Source organism: Chelmon rostratus, chromosome 5, assembly GCF_017976325.1.
Source record: "Chelmon rostratus isolate fCheRos1 chromosome 5, fCheRos1.pri, whole genome shotgun sequence".
In the NCBI taxonomy this organism is placed as follows: Eukaryota; Metazoa; Chordata; class Actinopteri; order Chaetodontiformes; family Chaetodontidae; genus Chelmon; species Chelmon rostratus.
In genome coordinates, this window is record NC_055662.1 from 27112282 (window position 1) to 27131984 (window position 19703).

Sequence of the window (19703 nt, forward strand, 5' to 3'; positions counted from 1 at the left end):
TATTAAACGTTTTTCAAGTACTGCATATGGCAACAGCAATACTGGCGGGGAGGGGTCAGGGGACATTTAAGACGCATTAGTGAAACAGGCCAAGTTACAAAATCGTCCTTGGAGCAGAGCTTAGCACTTCAGGGAGGTAACTAGATACATAAATAGGAAGGTTCACAACACAACTCCACTAAAAATGAGGAACAAAGCTGCTTTTCAGTCCGTATGGAAAGCAAAAAGGAAATCATTGTCCAAGAAAGGCGACTAAAACACAAAGTGGACTCAAACTACGACTACTGGATAATGTGGCCACGTAGGGAAAAAAAGGCTCAAAGATAAAAATTTGTCCCGGTTTGCTCAATCAAGTCAACGAACAAGTAGCTTAATCGCACAGAAGGTTCTCACTGAAAGAACAAAACGGTTCAGTCCACATGAAAAGGTTGAAGAAGACTGTGGAAAATGAAATAAATGCTGATTTATAAAATCTAGTAAACATTTTCAACTGATGTGCTGTCGTCTGTCGCTGCAGGTGGATGAACGGCGGTACGTACGACCAAACGCTGAGCCACAGCGGCTTCGTCTCTCAGCTTCAAATAACACGTCACAGTCAGCACGTCAGAATCAAACAGCTGCTGTACGTCCAAACACGCCCGATTTCAACCATGAGCCGCAAACGCAGCACAGAAGTGTCTCTGAAACGTGTTTTCCTTCTCTAACAAACTAAAAAAAAAGACATTCTTTGGTGAAACAAAAAGGCAGACATGCATGAAAGAGTGAACAGAAAAGGCAAAAGGTGACAGAAAATACAGCAATGAAAGATCCTGACTCACTGCAGCTGAAGCTTCCACAGCACAAACTTTGCCTCTCACTAACGCAACTGTGGTGTCTCTTACTGAGAGAAACTGTTCCAGGATCAACATTCTCACTCTGTGATGTGTGAACTCTAAAATGGATCCTTGAAACAAAAAGAAAGGATTCGTGATCACCGTCGAGGACACTTCTCATGGCCCTGAATCAACACGTCTATCATGCATGACCACACGTGAACAGATTTCTGAAAACCATGTAAAGGCAGACTGACTGAAACAATAATCCCACCAGCTGGTTCAACACAGTTAACTTTCTTCTTCTAACGTTTTATGGCAACTGGACGATGGCACGTCAACAGAGGATGAACTACAGCCGAGTGGAAAGACACGAAAATGTGAGGAAAAAAATGGCAACTGTGTTTCCACCAACCGTCTGACTCTCTATTCTATGTAACCAATTTCTAAGGAGCACCGTTTCCAATCAAAAGGGAACATGTCTGACCAGACGCTGAGCGCGAGCGTCGAACAGAGTGTGCTTCCGTGCTACAGCCAGTAGAAAACAAGGCGTTTAGTTTAGACCAATCACTCCTGAGCAGCTGCTTCAAACTGGAACGACCAGCGTGTGGAAATGACTAACATTGTTCAAACGGGTCAGCAGAGGTGGATGCGAAACACATTCACAGAGAAGCGCAGCGCCGCGTCCTACATCTCCTCTTCCTTCCTCCGCTGCAGAGTCTGACAGCAGCGTTTGCTTCAGCGCTCGGCAGCTTCCTGAAAAGTTATTGTCTCTTTTTGTCCTCCGTCGTAATGATGTTCTCTCCTGTGTGTATGCTTTTACCTGTGCTGCTGTTGTCACCTGGACCCCCCCTCTCCCCCTCCCTCCCCCTCTCTTCATAGTCCTGTCTGTTTGACGTCTCGGCGGTGGCGGCTCACAGCCGACAGAGGCAGAACAGCGTCGGGATGAACACCCCAAACGCCACCAGGATGGGAAACATCAGGCTGCTGTTGTCGGCTGCGTACGGGTTCGGTGTTCTGGGGCCTGACTGGACCCTGTACTTGGAACCTGCTGGGACCTTTTTCTTCCCACCTTCCTCGCCTCCCTCACTATCCTCCTCTTCCTCCTCCTCGTCCTCGTGCTTCTCCAAACCGGGGTGAGGCTGAAGTTTTGGCACATCTGCTCAAAAAATGTGCAACGAAGGTGAAATTAGTCTAAATCACAGAGAAAGAAACTGGCACACAAATCTGGAGACATCAAAACGACCAAGTCTACGACTACTGTGCTAAAATGCTAATGTCACTGCAATCCACTCAATATACAGCTCAATATACAGCTTTTAGCAAAAAGCTAAAGGCTATGCTTGTCTCTGGACTCACCTTCTGATGTCCCCTTCATGACATAGAGGGCGCAGACTTTGGGGTTGTCATAATAACCCTGAAACACAGAGTAGATCAGTAAAACAGCAGAGAACTGAGCCAAATGGAAGCAACAGTAACTGAACACTGATGAGAAACCTTAGCTTAGCATGATGCTCAATGTGACACACACACAATCATTAAAAATACCTCCCTCCTCTCTATTCTATTCTAAATTTATTCCACCGAGTTGTAGGAAAAGAAAGAATCAACATTTGGTGCAGGTGGATTTTACGCTGGTCAGGCAGGAAGTGCAAAACAAAAAACGCCTGCATGTCCCACTTTCATCTTTTTACGGAGTAAAAAATGCAGACTGGGCCAGTAATGTACAAAAAGTAAAAAGAAGAAAGAGGTCACTGCAGACAAACTTCTTAGGAGTATGACCTCCTACAAATTCAGCCTCCAGCCACATGTTCTACAAGCCCACTGGCAAAATCTTTCAACCACAGGGCTAACGGGGAATACTAATCATGCTAAAAGAGAAAATATATTATCCCTGTGGCCTGCAGCAACCTCATCAGCATGTGAGCAGTTCCCAAACTACAGAATCAAAAGTAATCTGACGGATGTCCGACTGTACTGTAAGGAACGCAGCGGGGGGTGGGGTGGGGGGGTGGAAGACGTATAACCAGAGAGGAAAATGTGACAAGCTGTGACAGAATCACCGACCTCATCACAAAGAAAACAGCAGATCAGAGGACATGTTTATTAGTTAACAGTGATGCATTCAAGGTCCTCCAATTCATTCAACCTGAACAGCACAACTGTGAGCGTCTCCACAGCAGCTTTTTGGACGTTTTAATGGCCTTTTCCTAAATCACAGTAACCAGGAACCAGATCTACAAGAAAGAGAAATGAAGGCGACCAACTTGAAAAACAGGTAAAGAGAAGACAAAGTGAACACTGATTCACAGACAGGGGCTGTTTGGCGAGAACTACAGCGCAAAGCTAATTGCTGCTCTGCATGACAAGAGAACAAATATGATGAAGCCCATCCAGAGTGCTGTCAGTCATTTGCATGGCCCATACACTCCAACCGATTGTCAACAGCCCCTTTCAGACATGGATTTCATTATGTAAATGTGCTGTCCATTTTACATGTTGGTCTCGTGTTTGAATAAGTCCCAAGCGACACTTTCCTGTACAAATAATGATAGCAGTATCTCACACGGCTCAACGGATGAAAGATGTCATGTTAAAGGTTCAACATTTAGGAAAATACTCTTATTAACTCTTATTATATCTCATTTGTTTGATGCACAAAAGTCAAATTGTAAAAACAACCAATTGTCTTAACACAGACTGAACAAACCATATCTAATTCATTAAATTGTTATTTTAGAGGTGTTGGCAGGTGGATCTGTTACCTTTGGACAGGGCCTGGTTAGAGCGATAACCCCGATAAAGACATCGCAGTTGAATATATTTATGAAGAATCTGCTCCTGCTTTATGTAACGTTCAACCAAACTGTTTAAACAAGATGAACAAATGCAGGGAGTACCTGAATGCTATCGTTAAGTCTTGTAATGAGTGTTAAAACAAGCAAACGACACTCCCTTTTGACGACGACGTGCAGAAACTTCTCAGAAAATTCAAATAAAAGCAGCTCACCTTTACAAACTCCACAGTGAGCTTGCCGTTGAAAGTGGACACCTCTCCCTGCACACTCAGCTTGCCACGTCGAATAGAGAACGGGACGATCTCATCGTGAGCCGTACTGTGGCCCACCCGATCAAAGATATCCAGGTCCTTCACCACCACGTGACCGTTTAGACGGACGTCAAACACCTGGAAAAAAACAAAAAAGCAAAAAACATATTCCCTAATCAGTAAAGATTAACAGCTAAGCCACACACACAAGAATAGCTCTTTCATTATCATACCTTTTGCTGTGACTGGGCGAAATAAACCTCTGCATACTTCATAACTAGTATGTAGTCTCCTTCCTCACGAATGGGAATATCGTATCCAAAAGAGTCCTCGTTGTAGCGCTCTGTCTGATACAGGATCTGGTCTTCTGGACTGGAGCGCAGTATTGGCAGACGCACTCCATAATCAGATGCTACAGAGAAGAATAGCATCAGGTTCAGGGGCCACTTTGCTCACAAGACCACATTATTACTGGAAATCTGATCATGTTTTAGATGAAGCAAAGCACACGCACATCACACGAGCCCTGACTTTTTCCTGCATTAAATGAAATACAGAGCCTTTCTGTCTCAGGTGGCATGTTGCCACTCTGTGCTCGCTCCAACATGTAATTACAGTATCTGTGTGTGAAAACCGGAGCCCAGAACGAGTCTCCAGTCAATCAGATCATATCATCACCTGCTTCCTCCACACGCTGCGAGGGGCGGAGCTGTGCTCCTCTATGCTGACTCCTCATTAGTTTGTGGTTACATGCGGAAGCCAAAGCTTGCAGAGGTTTCTGCTGGAAATGTCTGCTCATCCGAGGAGCAGCGTTTACCTTCACAATGTCACTCTCTGCAGCACCTTACAGGTGATGCCCAGACACGCTCGTGTTCGCATTTAACCACTGATAACGTCGACTCACCTTTGCCAACCTTTCCTTCCAGTGGGTCCTTTTTGAAGTGAATACCGTGCACGTCTACATGTGCTTCACCCCCGGCGTTCACAGCCCAGATTACCCGTTCAGCGAGACTGGGGCCCCCGCCGTCCGCCCAACACTGCTCTGCCAGCAGCGACAGCACCGCTGCGACCAGCCCGACGAGGAGCTGCGCCGTGACCCGCTGCATCGCCACACACAGCCCGGTCCTACACACACACACAGACAGACAGACAGCGTCGGTATCTGCTGGCCTGCAGCACAAACTCCGCTACTGTACGGAGGAAACCCTTCCACATCTAACATTAACCACGTACGGTTAGCTAGCGAAAGGAGCTAGCCAGCTTGTCTTGATGACATGCAACATGATATCTGTGACTTAGCCAGCATGCTAACGTTAACAGTACCAATACCGGCAGTAGCATTAGCACAAAAGCACACAGAAACCCACAATATGACAGTGGAATCATAAAGAAGTACGCTAGCTCAGTATTAACAAAATTCATGACACACAGCCTGATTATTAGACAAACAATAAAAGATATGGATAAATTAGCAGTGAGTAACGCTGCTCGATCAGGCTAGCTAAGTTAGCTAATCTACCTGTCTAACCAGAAATACTTGGTCTGTGAGAGCCCGGCTAACGTTAATGGAAATGTCTCTTACCTTCCCCTTCAACAAATGTCTTCAACCCGTCTTCTGCCAATGTGTGAGCTTGCCTGTGCTGATACAGTCTCACCAGGTGACCGTCCGCTGTAAGGTAACTTTACTGAGTGCAGATATTCTCAGTCACTGCTGGCCACAGCCTGCTACACCGACTTTCATTCAATGTGTGCATCCGACCCAACGTTTGCTCCGCTAGCGACAGCGGCTGGCAGTTTGCAGGGGGGCGGAACGGTGCTACCTAACCTGAGGCCTCCGTCAGCCAATGACTGACAGATGCTCTGTCGAATCACAGCCTCTTATTGAGGTTCCCTGAGCCAGTGAGCACCGTCTCACAGCATTGACCAATCGCATCGTGCTCTGCCATAACAGTGTACAAATGACTGGAACATCATAAGTCATATCTGATGAGGGTTGTAAACAGTTTCTGCTCACATTCAGCGCTGATTGACAGAAACGAGCAGGCGGAAGCTCTGTGCCTTTTTCCACGTCAAGTGAGGGTTTGGAGATTTTCACTCCCTGGGTTTAGCCTCGCAGGCGGCAGCCCCAGCTCGTGTACACACCCCCTCCTTTAAACCTGACGTGAATCAACTACAACCACAAAGACTGCCGTTTACTTTATAGAGCTAGTTCAGTTTTAGTTTAGAGCAAAGTTAAAGATGTGAGTCCAGGCCTAAACCAGGCCGATAAACCCGCTGAACACTGATTAAAGCCCCAACATGCTGCAGCGTTGCAGCTGCCACTTTCACCTACATTATTTATCGCTTCGTTTTGTGTTATAAAGTAATTTCCTCTGCCCTCCGATTTGATCATCAATCCCTCCAAACACACAGGAGGATATTTGTAATAACGGGGGTCGAGTCCGTCACCAGTTCTACTCGCACTGGCAACCAAAGGTGAAACACCTCCATCAGTACAGGTCTGACATTATTATTCCAGGGACTGGAATGTAAGTCACAGAGCACAGTCATACACTTGTTCTTTAAGGAAGCTTCACGCCCCCCTCCTTCCGGTTTGGTATGGTCTGAATCGTGTCCAATCAGAAGAGTCCAACGCAGCGCGCACACGGTGCACTCCAGAGTTAACCAGAAAGGAATGAATGAAAATAGTTGCTATGGCAACAGCAATACCTCTATGGACGACAGGTGTTTTAGGAGTGTTATTTTTTTTTTTTTTTTGCATAACAGCGTTGGTGAGCATAGGATACCGAAGATCATTAAAACAAAGCGAACATGCAGCCTGTGTACCTCAAATGTTCGCTGGTAGAGAGATACAGTACATGTGTAGATAGATGGTGCTGCAGAGTTGTAAGCATTTGCAGTAAATTTGCAGCAAACTTTTACAGAGTTAGAATGTTTCCACTGCCTACTTTGCATGAACATTCATGGAATCATTTGTTGTGGCCCAGACGCAGCATGGCCTCGAATAGCTCTACATTAAATCTAATTCTTGCACTGAACATTTTAGTGCTAATGAGGTTATTTTAAATGATTTGCATTCTTTTACAGTGGTGTACACATGTTACTGAATACTTTTAGCTGTAGCAACAGCGAAATAAAAGACTGCACTGGCTTGATACTTAAGAAAAGCTTGTTCATGCTGTCTGCCACTGCTCCCCTAATAATAAAAAAACATCTATTTCAGACACATCATGCATACTGTGTAACTATCTGATATCTCTTTAGTAACGTGTCACTGGTGAGTCTGTTCATAAATAAAAAATGCCACCAAAGCAACGTTAGTCAAAGGTCATGCAGCTTTTTACAGTTCATTTTCATTTTATGACTCGTACAGTGATGATGCTGCAGTATTGCTGCAGGTAGAGCAGCCTGCAGTCTTACCAGAGACATGTATGAATAATAGATATTATAAGGAAGCTTGTCCTCAAGACATGCTGTGACAGCACACACTGCTATACTAATATACTGATAAAACCATTTTGATATGGCAGTAAAGATGAAGGAGTAGAGCATGAAATCCAAGGTAAAATGAGTCAGTTCAGGCTAAATTACTACATTTTGCCTGTATTTTCTTTGGTAAACCACAGAGAAAGCGGCTCAAATGTAAACACCTTTTATTTTTCTACATTAACTTGGCAAAATGTTTTGTTTACTTTGTTAGACAAAAATGCAAATGTGCATACTGAATTTAATAAATTTCTCTCTTTGGCATGCATAAAAATTGCTTCAACAACACAGATGTGTGGAATGTTACCACAACTACAATCATAGTGACACTGACATACAGTACACGTACAACATAATCACAACCACTGTACACTTCACATATGTCATCCCTACTGTGTGATCCCAGACGGGCCGAAATGGGTTCCTAAAAACAGACGTGTTCCCAAAGCCAAGTGAAAGGCTCTGGAGATGCTTTGTTAAACTGCTCACATACACTGCATAGGATTCTGCAAACCACAGCGGGCTAGTGTTAGTGAGCACTTTGGTTCTCTGGATTTAAGCTTCGAACGAGAGCCGTGCATCTTTGTGAACAGCGTCTCGACCGCCTTTTGTCTCAGACTGCAGCGAATAACATCTATGAAATGGATCTCAGAGTTCTGTTTGCTTCTTTGCTGCATGACGTTGTCGGACAGCGATGCTTTTATAGGACTGGACTGGCACAGTGAAGTATCACAGATGGTCACACAGTTACAATACAGGTGTAATATTGCCACATGGGTTCCTGGGTGGAGCACCAATGTCACACAAAGGACATTCCACTAACAATTTCTAATATAACACAAACTGTGTGAAAACGCTGCACTGACCTGTCGCGTACATGTGCTCTACAGGCGATCACTCTCTCATCCTGACTCTGCTGTGTAACAAAGGCGACATTTTGCAAGACACTTATTTTTACCATGTAGAGGAGGAGACAAGACACCAGCAATCTATCCACACAGGAAGTTATTTAGTGAGAATTAAAGTGCAAAAACATAAGTTGGACAATCATCAGCTAGGCTACAGCAAATTCTGCCTCAGTTGAACTGGAGACTTTTCAGGAAGAACACTTATTGTTTGAAAGTGTGAGGTGACTCCTCGCTCCATAACATTCAAGGAGTTTCAGTTCCAGTGTCATTCAGATGTGGGTGGCTCAGAGGTCTTAGCGTGTCCTCCGTTGTACTTGGTGAAGTATGGAGGAGGACGCAGCTTCACATTCAGGAGCGACCGTTTTATGATCTTAGCGAGACATCATTCGAACAAACTCTGTGAAAGAGAGAAGCATCACGAACTGCAGCAGCTGCACAGCAGACCTTCAGTAAGTGGTTTATATAAAGTGGTTTACCTTCAAAATCAACGAGTCCATCGCCATTTAAATCAACATCTCTCAGGATATCTTCTACTTCCTTCAGACCCACCTGGGAACAAAAGTTTGGTTGGTATTCACACAGATTTAAACTCACTGTTCACTCCCTGATCCAGATTCTTACCTGTTGGCCCAACAGCTTCCTCATTGCATCCCGTAGCTCAGATGTGCTTATGGCACCATCTCCATTAATGTCAAACTGAGAACAAAAAGCAGATTAACAACATTAAAAACGTGACAGTAAACAGTAAATCTCAAGCTACAGAAACCGATTATGTACGTCTGAACACAGAGACTCTTACCTCCCTGAACGCCTCTTTTAGCTCTTTTATTCCAATCATGTCTGCGGTTTCGGCGAGGAGTTTTGGGCCCATCAACTCTACAAAATCCTCAAAATCAACATGACCTCCCACTTAGAGAAAAAGAGATTTTGGCACAAAATTTCAGACCACAATTCACACACAGACTGCAGCGATATGCATGACGTATATAGACACACGAGACAGTCCAGTCCTTACAGTTCATGTTGATCTGTTGGCTCAGTTCAATCAGCTCCATTTCAGTGGGCATGTATCCCATGGTTCTCATACAGTTGCCAAGGTCTTTACAGCTGATGAACCCATCCTTGTCCTTGTCAAACTCTTTGAAAGCATCCCGCAGCTCTGTTCAGCAATAACAGAAATACTGTTTCAGCACCACATGTCAGAACTTTGCCTTGTTTTCATTGCACTTTGACAGACCTGTGTTGTTTGAAGAAAGAGAAACTTACCGTCCATTTCTTCTGGCCGCAGCTCCCTGTCCTATTAAGAAAGGACATTTAATCATTGGTCAGTAGGAAACATGATCACAGTTCATAACAAACACACTCTGTATGAGCTACATGCAGACGTACCGCTGACAACGCTGTGACTCGAATGATCCCCGAACCTAAATCAGCAACCTTCTCCATAACAATCCTTCTTGTGAACTAAAGGACGCCTGACGGTAAAAGATGTGCACAGCAGACCGGAGCTATCTCACATATTGATGACAAAACCTCCAAGTATAAATAGGCTGATTCCTATCAAGCCTGACTGGGAACCATAACCCTTGAGTTCACAGAAGAATGCGACTGGTTCTATTTTTTCAGCGCTGGCTTACAATGAACGCAACCTTTAAAGGGCAGAGAGGGAGGCAGACATGTCCCAGAACCCTCAGGGGTTAACCACAGGAGCAGTGAGAAGTCTAAACACAACACTGAAGCTTGACGTCACGCAGGCCTGAAAAACTGCCTGACCGGAACCGCAGACGTTAAAAACACAGGAGGCACATGAGCCCAGCGAAGCGCCACCAGCCAATGCAGCATGCGTGCACCATCAGCACTTCGGTCTGTCAATGCATCGCTGTCAGTTCATCGGCCATCATCGCTGACACTGAGGGGTCTCAGGCCTGATCAGTTTACTCATGTCCCTGTGCAATAACCGCCACAACACTGCCATCCCTGCACACCAAGCAGGAACCACATAACAGTGAGGATACCTGAGCTGTGGGTTGTGCAGGTGGGGTTAAGTAACAGGAAGCTGTGCTGAAAGGGAGAGTTTGCCATTTATTCGCTTTCTTGCTTGGTTAAAACCTCTAAACCACTTTCATGTCTGCACAGTAAATATGAAGCTACGGCCAGCAAACTGTTAGCTTAGCTTAGCACAAAGTGTGGAAACGCGGTAAAAGCTGGCCTAACTTTTAGATAACAAAATCTGCCCACCAGCATCTCTAAAACTATCTGTGTCTCATTTCTTTAAACGTCAACTGACGGCGTCCACGAATTGGCCAAGAAGGAGCCCAGCATTTAACGTCCCCTGAAAACCACAGCGTGACCTTTAAACACTTTGTTTTTTGTACTGATGAAACAAAATAGATGTAATGTGTGAACTGGCAAGCTTTAGAGGTGCTGGCACATGGAGTTTGTTAGCTTTGGACAGAGACAAGCTAGTTGTTTTACCCCATTTCCAGTCTTGGCGCTAAGCTAAGCTATGCGAATCGGCTGTTGGTTCCTGCTACATATGTAACCCCTTAACACCGATTGTCGTGAATTCACATCATACCGCTTTAATCCACATTGCAGCTGAATCGCACTGCATTTCTCTAATGCCGGTTTGTGCATATTCAACACACACCCAGGAACCTTTGCAAGCACTGGTTTCTCGTCGGACCAGTCAAAGTGAAAGAACCCCCGTTCTAATTGTTTTTACAATGTAATGGTGGTAAGTCAATTTTGTGGCTTTTATGATGCACATTTATGAATTTTGAAGAAAATATTTTTATGCAAATTGTTGTCGCTAATTTGCATCACACCTAAATTTATATCTATTGTATGTGCTACAGAAAAATGAACAAACTCCTCTTAATTTAGGATCAATTAGAAAGCAACAACACAAAGAATTAATTTAAATAAATAAATAATAAATAAATTCAGGCGTCAAGGGGTTAACTGACAGACATGAGAGTGGTATCAATCTTCTCATCTAACTGTTGGCAAGAAAGCAAATAAGTGTATTTCTCAAAGCATCAAAATATTCACTCTGTAAAATACAGATACAGCAGCCCCCCCTGAGAGAGGCAACAAGAGGGACAAAGCAGAGGTGCATCTGTTTAACCCTCGACCTCTTTAAGCCTGAAAGGTTGCAAACCTCTGATCTTAATGCGACACATGTAATGAATGTTGTTGCAGTCATAAGAACTGCGTTCATACATAACCTCCAAAACACTCTCGTGGTTGTTTGCAAGCTTGTCATTTTCCAGCCGTGTTCCCGACTGACAGCTGGCAACATGCCAGTGAAAAGCAGCAGGAGTGGAAATAGTAAAAGATTATGATAAATAATAATAGAAAGGGTCTCATCAGCTGAGTTGTTGCGGCAGCTTGTTTGGTAATGACAGAAATCCCGTCCAGGTTAGCTTTAGTGCTGATATGAATACAGACAGATGGAAGTAAAAATGGATGTTTGTCCAGACTTACGTACAGCCTGCCTGCACGTGGCCATGCCTTTACTCAGGAAGACACAGGTCTGCCCCAGCATGTTGCTCACGAGAACGCAGTTTTGTGTCATGGAAACAACGGACTCCTGATAAGGCTCAAGATACCCTGCCTGGCCCACCTCCTCACAGGACAGCACCCCTCTGAATCTCCTCTCAGCATCCTGGAGCATCTTTCCAGAGGGGTGCAGAGACAGTGTTAGAGATCTGAAGCAGATTCGGAGCAGAATGGAATAAAGATGAAAGTTGAGAGAGGATGTGTGGTTGTCAGTGTGGACTATAATAAATGCTCAGACAGAAGTGTGCTCCTCTGGGAAAACATTACGCATGTGTGCTTGTGTGAGAGAAACAATGTTGAAAATGTGGCAGAAATGTAAATGCATCAATAAAACAGCATGTTGCCAACTTTCCACTCATCCTTCATAACAGTTTACTTGCCACATTGTAGGGACTGGCACCTCACACCTATACACTGTCACAGGAGCGGTAAACACACTCAGAAGCAGAGAGAAGACGAGCTGAAGCACCTGAGAACAGGCGACACATGCAGCGACTGGAAAAGACATTATGCTCGAAAGTCAGCGGGAGCTCTTCTTCTTCTGTGGGACACGCGGCACTTTTCAGGAAATAGTTCCTGTTGCACAGCAAAGGTCTGCCAAAGTCTGAAGCCATTAATCTGACATGTTTAACAAAGTGCACTCGAGAGCAAACTACAAGCAGCGCAGCATCATTCATGAAGGAATTTCCACTGCAAACCACCAGCACTGAGCCGTGTGGGTGCTGAGACTCCAAACTGAGCAGAATCAGGACGCATGTTCATTTTGACTGTTGTCTGTTGTTTGTTTGTCCCACAATGTGCGCACATATCATGAAAAACACATTCAGATAAAGAAAATTCTAAACCTTTAAGGGCTTTTGTAATTTGTGGACTGATTTCATCAACATCCATATGTGAGTTTGAGCAGAAAGAAGAAATGTGATTGCACACGACTATGCAGAATTATCAACAATAATTAGAGAATAACACACGACGGACAAAGATGTGATGGTTCGTCACACTGAAAGCAAACCTACCGTTCTCTGAGGCCGGTCTAAGCAGTTCCCCATAACAAAGGACAAAAGCGGCACTAAGAAGGACCATGAGGACTTTTTCTCTGTTGAGTTTGCAGTTTGGATTTTGAGGAGAGTGCAAACTCTGATTTCAGCAAGACCCATGAAGACCGGGGTGCTAACCTACAGTCAGAGGAAAACCAGCAACCTGCACGGGGCTGCACGATCTGGACAAAATGAAAGAAGAAACAGTAAGAGCAGTGACGACAGAGAGAGGGAGAGAAGAAGAAGGAAAGAGAGAGATATGAAGACGAGAGAGAGAGAGAGGGAGAGAAGAAGAAGAGACAGAGAGAGAGAGAGAGAGAGAGAGAGAGAGATGAAGACGAGAGAGAGAGAGAGAGAGAGAGAGAGGGTGAGAAAGCAAATGAGAGAGGGAAGTGGACCAAGGAGGGAAACAGAATTATGCCTATTAAAGGAAAAGAGGTTGAACCGATGTGTGTGTGACATATTTCAGCCAACTGTCACACTGACCAAACTGTTGTAGTCGTTCTGTGAACAACGCCGACGATTCAACACAGATTCACAGCCAGTAAACATGAGAGGAAGCGGGAGACATGGGACGTGGTGTGCCGGCATTCCTGCAGGAAAACACACTGTGAACAAACGAGCACCTGGCAGGTAACCTCTGCCTCAGGGTCACACACACATCTCGAGCCGTTTGCTCTTTCTGAGGGGTGGAAGTCTCGACCAGGCAAGTTCACAGGAACACTCTGTGATGACCTAAGTCCACCTCAGCTGCACTCTCGCTCTCAAATGTGAGACTAATTTGTCATCTGCAACCTCGAGAGCACACTTGAATTAATATATTACTCTTGATATTTCTGCATGGGCCTTTGTTTTTCCTGCCTCACAGCCCCACACTCTTCCTCTGCCCTCCACAGGCAAAAACAAGGTCACTCTGACCTCCAGCTGCCACATGGCACCAAAGAGAAACACGGGACGAGTGCAGCACGACCCATCTGTTCCAGTGAAATTCATACCGACATGTAGAATAAAAAGCAGAGCACAGATAGTGAGGTTTTCTTTTCCTCTGCACAGTTCTTATCCCCAGGTGCCTGATCACCATCTGCTCACGTGTATTTCTATTCTGGCGTGTCAAAAAACACGGCTTCCAGCCAGAGCAGCCAAAAACACTTTGAACGCATCGTTTAGACAGGAAGCTAAAGGCAGCGTGTGTATTCCTCAAACCATTTGTTACATACCTGCATGTAATTGAACTCCTCTCCATCGAGCTGTCCCATCACAGACCGTTTTCAGGTCACGCTAATGTTTTCACACAGCTGCTCGCAGACTGACTCATGGGTTATTTGCAGAATAGGCTTTCACACTATAAGTACTAGAAGATGTTTCTCTTGACGCCACAATAGATGATCTCCGTGTTCCTGTAAGCCTGTTTACGACCGAGAGCTTCCTAATTCAGCAACTTACGTAAATCACCTCCTGATCCGCCATCAGAGGAAAAAACAAACCCAACATGGAAAGAAACCCAACTCTGACCTCTGAGGAAGAGAACAGTTCAAGCTGCTTTGTGTGGCTTTGTCATGGAAAACTAAAAGTGGTTGTTCTGACAGACTCAGTGATGAGACGCATGTTAGGCTGAGCTCTTTTCTTTTATGTAAATAGGTATAAGGCTTAAAATAGAAGCTCCATCAGCAGCAGGACCATCAAAGTGATTTCCTTCAAACCCGGCGGTGTCCTGACCGAATGAAGCAGGAACATGAATGCATGTCTTTACCCACATTAGCACATCAGAGATCTGCACCTGTCTGTGGAGCATTTCATCTGCCCAGCACATCCACTTCAGTACGAAACCAGCGCCTGGTGGAGAAGCTCTGTAGGAGGTAGTACTGTACTTACAACTTACATAAGAAATGAATGTGTAGAGGAAGCGCCTCCCTCCACGGTCTGTCCAAAAAGGCCAGTGTTTGCAGACTGCATCACAGAGCACATTAGCGTATATTGATTGTAAACAGGATGTCAGTGGAGCCAGAAGCCACAGCTAACACTTCATATCTGTGTGCCTTCAGCAGAAACACTCAGAACAAAGCATCTGCATGGCGAGAGAGAATAAGTTCGATTTCTGAGTATTTTTAATGTGGTGTCATCCGTTCAGACTGCTTTATATAACTGAACTATCCTTTGGCAACGAGTCCAGCCCACAGAGCAGGCGCTACTAACAAAGTTTAACATGAAACCTGAAATCAGATTTAGGTTTTGGGATGTAAACTGTCACAGCTTGTCAGGGGCAACATCTCTAAACTCCTCACATTCATTCAAGCAGATGATGTGATTTAATTCTCATTAAAATATGTTTAGGGATCCGTTCATTTCCTGCATGTCGGGGCCTTACCTGTCCAAACAGTGAATTGAGGATAGTGCGTAAGTTGATGTCGGATGCAGAAGAAGCAGCGCTGGACCTGCGGGAGCGGCGAGAGGACCTGCTGGACAGCGGGACCAGGGAGCAGGAGGACGGGGATGGACTGCTGACCTGACCGCCGCTATTAGGCAAACTGCCCCCCTTGTGGTCCCTGGGCTCACAGAGAGGAGCCCTGTCGTCGTTGCTGTCCGACAGAGAGGGCACCCTGGGGACCGGTCGGGAGTGCGTATGGCAGCGGCGGGGATGCTCGGGTTCAGGTGGACCTGCTGCCGGTGGACGGTCCTCCCGGTTGTGTTTCCGGCGGTGGTGGTGCCGGTGTGTGGGTTTGGATGACCTGCAGCGCTCCCTCACACCTCGGCCCGCCTCGCCGTTTGGCTCCGGGTCTGGAACTTGGCTGTGAGGCGCATGTGACTTACACTTGCCCCGAGTGGCTGCATTATTACTACTGTCCTGGCTGCCGAGGAGGGACGGGTGGCACAGGGGTCTCCGGGCACTGATGTCGCACTCGGCCGACCAGAAGGACTCCTCGGCTTTGCTGCTGCTCTGGAGGGCGGCGGGACGGTGGTGATGCTGGTGCTGATGCTGATGGTGATGCTGACTTCTCCGGCTGTCTGCTGTGCGTTCAGGGAGGTGTGTTGGTCTCCTCGCCGCGGAGGATGATTTCAGCAAGGAGGTCGTGGAATCGGATTTTGGAAAGGAGGAGCTCATCGCTGCGGATGTGGTCTCGTCTGTCTCGGTGGACTGATCGTCGACATCACACACCGTTTTCTCTCCATGATCGACCCATATTAGCTTAGCAGAGGCTGGCCGCGTTAAGTTCTGCTACATTTCAGCACCTGAACGCTGTGCGGCAGCGCGGCCGGTGCGCGCGCAGACAGGGCACACACGTCGCTGCAGAGCGCGTCACCTTTTCATTGATGTGGATGCTGCTCTCTGGCAGCGTGGCACTAAGGCGGGGGTGGACGGTAGTAAGACAGAGTCCACCACACTTCTCCCTGACAAAGACGGGCCAAACAGATGAAGACTGCTCGGCCGGACCCCCCATGGATGAAAATTGGCTCAAATTCTGCTGAAGTGGCTGATCCGTAAAATGCAACATGAAACACACAAAACATAACAAACAGTTATGGTATATTCTGTTGGATGAGACCAGTATGTGAACAGTATTTCTGTCACACCAGTCAACAAAATATCAGAGCACCACCATCCAGGGCCAGATTAACCTGGCGGGGCACGGAGGTCCAAACACCACCCAGTCACTCTCCACTGAAATGCTGCACTGCTGCACCAGGATGAGCACCCTGCAAACATCATCAGAAGAAGTGTGACTGTTGTTAAATCGTAAACAGAAAGGCTGCAGAAGCCTTCTCCATTTCACATTTAATGCTTTAGTGAAGCACATTACCAAACCATCACATTACCACACAGACAAACTGGGGCTTTATGAGACCTGCAGGTGTGAGGCTGCAGACCAGCTGCCGGCTGGTTGCTCCGTCCTCATTAATTACAGTAGAACACAAACAACAATCAGGCAATAAAACAGCATTCTGCTCAAACTGAAGATGGAGAGCTTCATCAACTGCTGCAGGGCTGCTGTTCTTCATCAAATTCCATCTCGTTGTTGTGTCTGCTCTGTTCTTTTCTGGTTGTACCGCTCATCTGCTTTTCAGTGAAAATTTAAATTAAAGTCAAATGAAACTATTCTTCACTTTGTTGGAGGCACAGAAAACTCCATCATCCCACAGCCACATTTTATTTCTTATTATTTAAGACTCTGTGAGTTACGTCATGTATGTTGCTTAATGCATAACTCTCTTTCATGCATGTCTGTATGGGTGTTAAATAGCTCTTCTCCCAGCATGCTGCAGTATTCTCCTCTTCCTCACACAGCTTCCCTCGCACCTCTGCTGTAATTAATATAACAAACAGTATTTGTAACAACTGCTTCAGCCGACTGTAATAACTCCAGACTCGAGGAACGCGGCTGTGCCAGCAGAGCAGGCAGCGCGTGAATACAAACACAAAGGTCTCTCTAAATGAATTCTGGTATTATTGGTGATTACTGGCTTCAACCGCACATCTGTTCCATCCATCAAAGCTACAGGCCTGCACATGGAGAAACACTGTGTGTGATCAGAGGAGGCAAAGAATCCCTTTCCTCCACCAAATATAGAAATATCCTTTATGAACTCATGAACCCAGCACTTATGAGTAATGAAGACACGGCTGTTTGTATTTAACATGATGGTATTATTCAGCATCTCAGTGCTTTTGACTTCATGTCCTCCAGAGGCAGTGCAAGTCTGATAAGAAATACCTGCTGAGAGAAAATCCCTGCGTGGCGACGCCTCCTCGTGCTGCTGCTACAAAACTGCATCTGCTGAAAAGAGGCGACACAGCTCGCTTTGTCTGCTTGCTTTAGATCGTATTTCTGCAGGAGCATTTATTCTTCTTCTGCACTTTGTTTAATCAGCATGTGAGACACAGCAGTTTAATCGGTGAAATGCTGGTCTGATGAACATGCACAGCGTGGCGTCCACCTCTGGCCTCAGATCTGTGATCTCTGTGTAAAAGTGACACTTCTGACAACAGCTGGTTAAATAAGATACTTGACCATTTATTAAATGTACAGAAATACTGTTCAAAATCCACACAAGAATGTGTTAAAGGACAAATCCTGAATCAAATGTAAACAGAATGGTCGCCCCATCGTGTCCTGTGTATGTAAAGCAGACGCTTTGGGAATGACAGTTTTCATACTCTAGGTGGATTAACAGCACTCTTCACTGTAACGAATCGTGGACAGCTCAATGTGAGTGTCGGCGTGTCCGATGTTGTAAACAGCTCGTAAATAATCGTACTTCTGTAAACATTAAATTGAGTAGATGTGTTTCTTGAATTGCGATGGACCTGTGAAGCTGCTGCAGAGTAATTTTCACGACCTTTTAGACTGTGCACGTATACTGCACCCATGACGTGGCTGTGGCTTTAATAATGGATACCATATGGAGCTGCAAAAGTACAGTGATTGAAAATAAATACAGCACAGAACAGAGATAGTACTTCATAAACATTTTACAGAATCTACAAATTGAATCTATCAAAATGACTTCATGGTCGGCTTCCAGAGAACGGAGGATGAAACGCTTTCGCTTTAGCTGCAAATCAAGACAATACAATAGTTAAAGCGCTGAAGACAATCAGTTCAAAACACCTCAGACGTTCCGTTTTTTACCTCCACCCTATTTACAGAAATACAAACCTGATATCAAATACAACCAAATTACAAGAGTTTAGTAAATTTACCAAAAACGCTCCATCTGCAGTGTTACAGCACAGGCCGACTCACACAATCTGACCTAAAAATGTGCTTATCTAACCATGTCTCGTGAAAGCAGGGCTGATTCTCAAAGGGGAGCACAATAAACTACCACACCGGCAGGAGTCATGACAGAGACATTAGCTGCGTCTGTAAACATTCATGTCATGATCGACATTGGACCTCAGTTATCAAAAGACGAGGAAGAATCCGGACGACATTAACTGAGCGTTCATCACACCGCTAAAAGACGTTCGGCAGCGCGTTCAGTTTCGATATCAATCAGCGTCTGACAGATTAGTCATAAAGGCCCGATTGTGCATCCTGTAAGTAACTCAGCTAAAATTAGATGGACAGAGAGACGCCGCAGCCAGTGCTAATAAAGCTGTACAGAACAAGACAGGCTGAATGTGGCTGAAAATGTTTCTGACAAGCTTCAGAGCAGCACTGCAGCGACGATCCCTCAGCTGTGGCTTCACCGCTGATGTATGATGCAGATTTTACTGACGAATCTGTGATTTGATGCGAACAAATACAATCAGTGACAACATTCTGCAAGTAAGAGAAGCTGTACTCGCAATGAAAATCCAAACAGTCCAGAGTTTCCAGTGTTTCTGAACTGAAACAAACGTGACAGAAGTCAGACCGGATGCGCTGATCAATAGAAAAAAGTTAACCAATCAAATTTCTTAGCCCTTGTGGAAATGCATGTAGGTGCTGCAGAAAGTGTAAAAGAATTAGTGTTAGATGTTCAGTGGGAAGTAAAACCACAGACTCTTTCCACCAAATGTTGTGCAAGTGTCTCCTACAGCCTGGAAAGAGTTCAGGGCCAAAACTGATTAACTCAATGAGTCCAGCTCACGTGTAGCGACCGAACGGCTGGACTCATACGAGCTGTGAAGCATAACGGGTTATTGTCGGCTCAGTAAGACTCAGTTATCACATCTGTGAAGCTCTCCATCAGCAAATTGCTGAACTGTGTCAAGCTACAAGCAACGTAAAACTGAAACGAGCCACAAATAGAATCTTAGACATCATTTTGCCCCAGAATTGACGGAAAGTTAAAGGTGAAATGTGGAAAAATAGATTTGTGGGGAGCTTCATCTTCCACTGTTCAGCCACATCATTCATCTAGA

General features: G+C 45.4%; 2 protein-coding genes across 3 annotated transcripts; both read right to left on the reverse strand.

Annotated features, from left to right (window-relative positions):
• Positions 1-1662: 1662 nt before the first annotated feature.
• Positions 1663-5640, reverse strand: mlec (malectin). The gene is made up of 6 exons (XM_041936999.1): positions 5444-5640; positions 4766-4986; positions 4095-4273; positions 3823-3999; positions 2172-2229; positions 1663-1971 (listed from the first exon to the last, which is right to left on the reverse strand). Exons 2-6 carry the CDS (start codon positions 4965-4967, stop codon positions 1727-1729), a joined length of 861 nt encoding a protein of 286 aa, XP_041792933.1. The 5' UTR covers positions 4968-4986; positions 5444-5640; the 3' UTR covers positions 1663-1726.
• Positions 5641-8332: 2692 nt separating this feature from the next.
• cabp1a (calcium binding protein 1a) lies at positions 8333-15956 on the reverse strand. 2 transcript variants are annotated; one of them, XM_041937498.1, is made up of 8 exons: positions 12836-12976; positions 11749-11934; positions 9522-9552; positions 9271-9414; positions 9055-9164; positions 8877-8951; positions 8732-8804; positions 8333-8652 (listed from the first exon to the last, which is right to left on the reverse strand). In XM_041937498.1, exons 1-8 carry the CDS (start codon positions 12974-12976, stop codon positions 8627-8629), a joined length of 786 nt encoding a protein of 261 aa, XP_041793432.1. In that variant the 3' UTR covers positions 8333-8626. The 2 variants fall into 2 exon arrangements, with proteins under 2 accessions (XP_041793432.1, XP_041793431.1); XM_041937497.1 differs by lacking the exons at positions 11749-11934; positions 12836-12976 and adding an exon at positions 15222-15956.
• Between the last annotated feature and the right edge of the window lie 3747 nt (positions 15957-19703).